We start from the raw sequence: 8,199 nt of genomic DNA, 5'->3' as shown, positions 1-8,199 counted from the left end.
CAGTAATAGCTTTAGTCTGCTATCTGTTATGTGTTGTGCGTTTTTGTTATCGCAACACACTCGCAACACACTAGTGTTTTCTAATATAAAAGGAAACTGGGAAATTTTGTGAGGGCATCAGAGTTCAAGCGGTCAAATGAAATAGCTTAAATCATTGTTCATAAAGCCACTAAGTCGAATTTCAAAATTCTGGGCCAAACCGAACAAAAAACCATAAGCCATGACTTGTGGGGTTAATTGTTTGGTGGGTAAAATGACACAACAAAAAACATACAGTCAGATATTACTCACAGCAAAAGAAGTCTACATCCGAACTTTCCCTCCTGATAAGTACTTCACATGGAGCTCACGGCCTGATATAGGTTTATTTGTGAATGAACATACAGCGCTCTGTCCCCAGTGCAATGAAATCACTGTCTGCAGTGCCTTCATGTGCAGCTATACACACTGATAAACTGTATAACTGATCTATCATCTCTTCTCATGTCATGGTTTGGTGTGGTCACACACAGACACCCTTCTCAGAAACCCATGACTCACTGTGGCTGTTTAGCCCACCTGTCTGGGCATGATCGAGGAGGATGAAACTGCTATCTTCCTCAATCAATCCCTTTGACATTCAGCATCTACTCTGATGTTTGAGGTTTTTGTTAGGCAGAAGTGCAATGACAACTATTTTACACAGAACTTAACTAAGGAAAGTGACATTTAATTATTTACAGGAACCCAGCACAGAAATAAATCAGCATGTGAACTATGAGAAGATGTTTCTCTCGTGTTTGCTTGTTAGAAATAAAGCTACAGCAAGTGGCTGGTGAGCTTAGCTTAGTACAAAGACTGGAAACAGGACAGAGGATGGCTCTGTCTGGAGGTAACAGAACCTACCAGAACCTATACATCTTTCTAAGTAACAAGTTGTATCTTCTTTGTTCCATCTACAGAAAGAACAAAGTGTAAAACCAACAATTCAGCGTTTTTGACATGCAGGATGGTGGGCCTGAAGTGTCCCTCCACCCTCCCACCTCAGCTAGCAGACACATCAGAAAGTTATCGATAGTAAATTGCTGTTTATATAGTTTTACCAGTCAAAGTTTTGTTACTGATTAACAAAGCCAGGCTCACCTCCTCTCAGTTTCAGGGTATGCACTAAGCCTTTGTGGTGGAAAATGAGTGTTGGATGGTATGTTTATGTTGCTAAATCTAACAAGTAGTGTTGATTGTTCAGAGAGGAGCAGAAGAAAACATCGAGTTACTGGAAACTGAGAGACAAAGACCAAATCTTTATAGACCATAAAGATGAGACACAGAGAGGTGGGTGTGCATTCTGGTAAGAATTGTTCTTGTTATGTGTGTCAAGTGTCTGGCTGAGAATTTCCACGACACCACCTCACTGGCTGCCTTACATGTTGATTTAACAGAGGTTTTGATCTTATTTCCTAAACGTTTTAATGACATTTGGCAGAATTATTTTCAAAATGTAACTGTATTTTATTACCCTTTTTCTCCAGCACAAATACATGTTACTTCTCCATAACAGACTGATTTCACTTAATGATACATGTATATGAACCCTTCTCCTGGCTGCGGTCATGAAAACAGATGTTATTTTAAGCAAAAGTGTTCATATCAGTCAGTAGAGTTCATATTTTACAAAGAATCACACAAATAACCCTGGCACACTTGTATATATTATGACATTTATTTAGCCCCAGTTGAATTGCAAAGTTCAGCTTTACACTTGTTGGTTCATGTGACTCATTTCTAGATACACTCCAGGTTTTGATATAGATTTTAAGTTGCTTTTGTGATGAACTTTTTTTAAAAAAAAGTGCTGACACACAGAAAATGACCTAGAAATCACTTTATTTGTTTGCCATTTAACAAAATCAAGAAGGGATACTTGATAAAATCTGGATTAAATCACAGTCAGGTGATACATTTGTAGTTATTCAACAAAAATTAATGCAAAAAGTCAATCACACAGATAATTTTGTTTAAAAAACAGACAAACTGAAATATTTAGCCTGGCTCTGCTGTAGGATTAGACATACGCTGGTCTCACAACAAAGTGGTAGGTGTACTGGTCACCAGGACAGGGGTAGGCAAGACCCTGGGTGTCATTTACAAAAATATTAGCCAGGTTGACCTTGAAGTCCTGAACCTGACAGATGTACTTGCCCTGGCACATCACCAGGAGCCGGTTACGAAAGACCATGTTTGTCTGCTGGGTGGAGTGGTGATAGGAAACCAGCCTTGCCATGGGAATTGACTCGCAGCGCAGCCCTCGGTTTGAACATTCAGACTGACTCCTGAAGACATTTGCCTCCCACTGAATCGTGTTGTCTTTAAAGATCAGGCTGTTGTGGACAGGCGTGTAGAACCCCTTTGTTGTGGTCTGACCGTATTGATTTTCATAATACGGCCTGCGGTTGCGTGATGAATATGGAGATGAAGTGCTCAAAGGGGCAAAAGCAGTGCTCCATGGTTTAGCTATGTAGATCCTTGGCTGGTAATCATCGTCTTCTCTGTTGAACTTAGGGTCGGCCGATAGATTGCTGAAGAGCAGAATATTAAACTGGAATGCTTTCAACATCCTGTCACGATACATATCTTTATGAGTGTTGCAGAGAGAGTTCAACTCAAGCGCGTAAAGTTTCTCTGCAGGAATCATAGAGAAACGGATGCGACTCAACAGGTCAGCCTGGACTTCCAAACTGATGGAGTCACCCTTCTCCGTGATCCAGCTCTCCACAGTCTGAAGCAGAAAATACTCATCTGGCACCACCAGGTCTGAGCGGGCTAGGAGGGCTCTAAGGAGCTCCACAGGCAGGTGGGTCCAAGCTGGAGAACTTGTCAAGTTTTGGTAGTTCCAGGCCATGTACTGGATACAGTTGTCCTGGAGAACCAAGTCTCCAGTCTCCTCTGCATATTTGTAAAGCGACACCTGGGTGTCAAATGAATCGTCTGCTGGGAGGACTTTAGATAACATTCGGCCTATGTCTTGCATCAGTGTCTTCACCCCAAACTCAGAAGCTATCCGGTGGAGGCACTGCACAGAGGAGAGGGTCACATCAATCTTGCGGGTGTAAATGTACCTATTGAGACCCAAAAGGTAGAACATTTATTAGAGTTTTTCCAGTGATTTTGCTTTCTATTCACATCTTCACAAATCACCTGGGTGATGTTAATATGAAGCAATACAGGTCATATTAGTTTAATTATACCTAATGAAGGAGGTAAAATACGGTTGACAGGTCTGGCTGACGTTGACCGTGATGTTAGTAATCCCCTCTGAGGCATTGAAGAACGGGACTAGTGAGAGGATTACTTTATGTGCACAAATTGTTGTTCCAACCATCTCCAGGGTGCCATCTTCCTGTTTGTTTCCAGTGGCACTCTGGACTAGAATCAAGAAGTCGCAGCCCATTCCACTCTCAAAGATTTGGTCGAGGTCATCAGACAGAATGAAACTGTGGTCCAGTGAGGATGAAAAATCACCGATGGCCATATTATTGCCTGGAATCACAAATCACCAGGATGAAGATTTGATAGACACTGTGATCACACTGAATCTACTTTTACTGACTGAGATGTCACCAAGTGTTCTGTGTAAATGTTTCAAAACCTACTTGCTGTTTCACAAATAACTCCGACATCCTCCTTGTGGGTGCAGTCAGATATTCCCCAGCCTTTGAAACCACAAGTGAACAGATGGTTCTCTGTGCCTTTACAGTTGATATCATCTAGCCAAATAGGCCCAGTCGCTGTGATGTCAAATGAATGAAAATACATGTTACCACATATAATGTGTCAAACACACATTAAACAGCACCCAGAGAGAGGGCTGCCCTTGTGCTGGTTAACATGTCAAACCTCACCCATTTACAAACATATTACTGCCCTCTGGTGGGGACTTAAAGGACATGCACCTTGTCCGTAGTCACTCCCGGCAACTGAAGACTTAGCTCCAGGGAAGCGGAGCTGACGACACACCACCTGGGCCTCAGCCATGTCCCAGCCGTCGTCACACACTGTTCCCCATTTTCCATCATGGTAGACCTCCACACGGCCTTCTGAAATGCTGGCAGAGCCAAACAGCCTCACATCACCTTCCTGTGGCCCTAGGTTTTCTTCTGTATGATGACACAGGTGATATTAACTATGATTGTATCGGCAGAAAATCACAATCTACAGTACATTCTGTGCTAAATGAGCATGATCAGAACAAGTTTGTACAACTGCATAATATAGGAATTACACAGTATACACACACATTATTCACATTAATTACAGCATTAGCAGTGTTTCACTTCCATGGATTATTTTCTAGGGTAAAACTGTATTAAAAATATTTTCTTGGCTTTCACACAAATGTGTTTCAGACGACTTACTGAGCCAGTCAAATTTGAATGCACTTCCAGAAGCATGGAGAAGTAGCAGAAGCCACACAGTATGTAGGTTTGTTGCCATTTCCAGCCGCCACTGAAGAATTCTGACAGACGACGCCAAGGAAGAAATGTAAGAAATATGTTCACTACACTTTGTTTTAGAAATTATGCCTTGAATGGCTTTGAGCTGCACTGAGAAGAATTGAAGTTTTTGCAGCTGTCTTGCCTACAGATCAATGCATGTATGGATTGTTTTTATGTAAAACCAGTCTGTATTTTCATATTTTCATTAAGAAGGAATGCAATATTCAAGTTGAAAGGACTAAACTGAATATGTGAATAAAAATTAAAAAGATCAAACTTAAAAGAAGACATGAGCTAAATCTCATCATATAATGAAGCCATGTTACCTTCTTCTCTCTGGTTACCAAGAGCAGTTTTCCTCAAACGTCCTATCTCAAACAAAGTCTGTGACACAAATCTCACCCCTTTTAGGTCTGCTAAAAAAAAGGAAGGAGAAACGTACAGTCTAGATTCACTTATCTTTTTCTTTTGCTTTTCCAAGGTTTCGCTTCATAAGAAAACAGAAAATCTGCCTGTTGCACAAGAGTTTTTGGTCTAGTCGAAACTAGTTGGAGGACAAGGTCTAGTTTTTTTTATTGAACCCATTTTGTAGAGAGGCCTACAAGAGAATTACCGGACAAGACTCAAAAGGAAAAACATTTTACATATAGCATATTTGATTGTTCATTGAATTTTATGAGGAAAAAAACAGACTTTAAGTTATTTCACTGCAAAGTCCACTGTTTACACACAATGTTTAATATGGAGTAATGGGGTGGGCTTTTACCTGTTGTGTGTGTGCACATTAAAATGTATACTTAAAAAAAATCAAAGCCTGATAAATCTCTTGTACATTCATTATAAGACAAACAACAGTATGTTTGATGGCCACGTTTGTCCCAGGAAGATGATGATGCCCCACAGCATGCTGGCATTGTTTGGTCTGACTGGCACTTTCTCAGAACCCACAACAGATCCACACTATATATTCTCAGCCCACAGTTTTTCTACGTGTTCTGATGGTGATCCTTTAAGGGTTTAAATTGTCTTTTACAAATTCAATGAGGAAGCAGAGTACAGTAACTTCAACAGTGACTGCGTTGTAAACAAAATAGAACCACAGTGTAGCGGCCTGGAGAGCGATTCCCTCAGCCCGAGCCATCTATATGAACTCCAAGCCCTCATATTTCACATCCCCAATCTTGGTTTCAGGTAAAAGGATGCGTCCATCAAGTGTGAAGGCTGTAATGTATGTAGCGATCTTTCCAGCATCTTCCTCTGACTTGAGTGCCAGAATAATCTGGTCATCTGTGTTTGGGACGAACTTGAAGGAGGAGAAACCGTGAGTGGAGATAAGCGGACCCACTTGACTTAAAATTATGTTTTTGAAATCTGGTGAACAGCTAAGGGCGATGTTGGTGCCACGACGCTCATCTGCCGTCTCCTCATAGCGCTCCTTGCTGGCACGGCGAGGGAGGAAAAACCAGCGCTGCAGGGTGTCGCTCCACGCTGCAGACTCATGGATGAGATAACCTGTGGAGATTCAGAGGAACAGGGTAAACAGTAAAGCAAAGGGAGAGAAGTGAAAGCATTTGTGAGCAAGATCTGATTCACATCCTCACCTGGAGGCTCGATCCCCACAGCAGTCTTCAGAGCTTTGTACCTGGGAACCCAGTTCTCATGCTGTACATCCCCTCTGAACCCCACAACTTTCACCCACTCCGGGTTGTTGTTGACAAACTCGCCTTCAGTGGTGGTCCACTCCTTCCCCAGGCCGCCAACGTACAGGTGCTCATCCTTCACCGCCAGCCACTCAGCTTTGAACCCTATCAGAAAATCAGAACTTAAAGTATCAATACAACTAGATACTCCACTACACGTCCTGAATTCAAAATCCTGCTTAAGCATAGAAGTATAAACAACAAAATGTATGGGTCCTTAACATGTACATAAATTACCACACAAAAAGTACTCATGATCCAGAGAAGTCTCACCTGTCAGTGATATAATATTATATTTGACATTAGTAGATTGTTAGCATTGGAGTCCAGCGGTTCCTTAAAGAGTCACATGATACACTAGAGGGGTTGGGAGCCACTTGATGTGGTAGGATATAAGTAAAACAAAGTTTATCTATACAAGTGAATATTTACCTATTTGACTTTCCACTAATCTTTTCTTTATTGTGAAATAGTGCATAACTTAACCTCTACGGGTCCTTAACATTTAAACGTGGAACTTTTGGAAATGGAAATGATCAATGTATACGTACTTCAAAGATGTACAGAACATTAGCCATTTTCAACCACTGGTTTCAATCTGGTGCTGAAGAACTTTTAAATTACAGTTGGCAGGGTAACACCGACCTTTGGCAACACTGCCGTCGCCATCAGGCAGGATGACCCAGGGTACCGCGTTGCCACCATCGATGTGGTAGACTACACCTGTTCTGTCATCGACACTATAGAGCTTCCCGTTGAACACCACCAGTTCAGACAGCTCCATACCCCGGCCTTTCTCTGCCAGGTGGCCTTCCAGCACCACCTTGTCGGCATCCCACTCAACTGCCACTTTGTCACCACTCTGGGACACCAACAGGTACCCCCGCTGCATGTAGCTGAACCACGTCAGCTCCTTTTCACTACGAGAGTTTGTGTCCAAGTCTGCAATGACCCCAATGCGATAGCGGGTGCCCTGCGGCGTGTGCTCAGGCAGACTGAGAGGGTAGGTGTCATTGTACTGGGCATCTGACTGCTGGGTGTTACTGTGGCCGGCTTTCCAGCTGTATGAGCTGTATGGGTGGGAGCGCAGGCCAGAGAACAAATGCATGAAGAGCACCAGGACCAGGAACAGGGCAAGGGCCGCAGCCACAATGAGTCTCCACTTAAGGCGGAAACGAGGGTCAGTGGTGTTGGCCACGGAAGTCAACATGAGGAGGCCTCCGACAGAGATAAGCAGAGCGTTCATACGTTCATTCTGCACAAGTCGAGTGAAGTCTGGGGAAGCAGGCATGGAGGACGGAGACCCGGGCTGACCTGGAGAAAAAAAACAAATAAAACAGAGATAGACAGTGAGTAGTATCCACTCGTAGAAAACCAAAGAGGGTGCAGACTGTCAAAGAAAGGAGAAGCCCTCATCTGTTTCACTGACTGATCAAGTGATGCATTTCCCAGGAAGAGGGCAGGGCCCCCAGCCACAATGGGCCTCCACTTAAGGCGGAAACGAGGGTCAGTGGTGTTGGCCATGGAAGCCAACATGGGGAGGCCTCCGACAGAGATACGCAGAGCGTTCATACGCTCATTCTGCACAAGTCGAGTGAAGTCTGGGGAAGCAGGCATGGAGGACGGAGACCCGGGCTGACCTGGAGAAAAAAAACAAATAAAACAGAGATAGATTACCAAAGAGGGTGCAGACCAGATTACCAAAGAGGGTGCAGACTGTCAAAGAAAGGAGAAGCCCTCATCTGTTTCACTGACTGATCAAGTGATGCATTACAGCTTTCACCAGTAATCGCACTTCTTCTTCTTTCAGCTGTTCCCATTAGGGGTCGCCACAGTGAATCATCTGTTTCCACCTAACTCTATCCTTGGCATCCCCTACTCTCACCCCAATTAAGTTCATGTCCTCTTTTAGCACATCCATCACCAGTAATCGCAGTAAATCACACTAAACTGTCTCGAGCGACAACTGTGCGACAATGCTAATTTAAAAACCAAAACTACTTGTTGGACCAGATCAAGCATTCCTG

At 43.2% G+C, this 8,199-nt stretch overlaps 2 protein-coding genes across 2 annotated transcripts in view; both read right to left on the bottom strand.

Moving 5' to 3' along the window:
* Window positions 1-1,823: 1,823 nt before the first annotated feature.
* Window positions 1,824-4,895, bottom strand: LOC109972250 (galectin-3-binding protein A). The gene is made up of 6 exons (XM_020620979.1): window positions 4,799-4,895; window positions 4,392-4,492; window positions 3,930-4,133; window positions 3,630-3,764; window positions 3,225-3,516; window positions 1,824-3,095 (listed from the first exon to the last, which is right to left on the bottom strand). The coding sequence occupies exons 2-6, from the start codon at window positions 4,468-4,470 to the stop codon at window positions 2,042-2,044; spliced, it is 1,764 nt and encodes a 587-aa protein (XP_020476635.1). The 5' UTR covers window positions 4,471-4,492; window positions 4,799-4,895; the 3' UTR covers window positions 1,824-2,041.
* A 302-nt stretch (window positions 4,896-5,197) lies between these two features.
* Window positions 5,198-8,199, bottom strand: part of cant1a (calcium activated nucleotidase 1a) — a 6,368-nt gene continuing 3,366 nt past the window's right edge. The window contains exons 2-5 of the mRNA XM_020620980.1: window positions 7,656-7,812; window positions 6,818-7,329; window positions 6,074-6,277; window positions 5,198-5,984 (exon numbers count right to left, since the gene is read on the bottom strand). Of these exons, the coding sequence (XP_020476636.1) occupies window positions 5,614-5,984; window positions 6,074-6,277; window positions 6,818-7,329; window positions 7,656-7,812 (1,244 nt within the window). The 3' untranslated portion in view covers window positions 5,198-5,613. The remainder of the gene's footprint in view (window positions 5,985-6,073; window positions 6,278-6,817; window positions 7,330-7,655; window positions 7,813-8,199) is intronic.

The sequence above is a fragment of the Monopterus albus genome, unplaced genomic scaffold (assembly GCF_001952655.1).
Source record: "Monopterus albus unplaced genomic scaffold, M_albus_1.0 scaffold251.1, whole genome shotgun sequence".
NCBI classification, from domain to species: Eukaryota; Metazoa; Chordata; class Actinopteri; order Synbranchiformes; family Synbranchidae; genus Monopterus; species Monopterus albus.
This window is presented reverse-complemented; position numbering and strand designations above follow the sequence as displayed.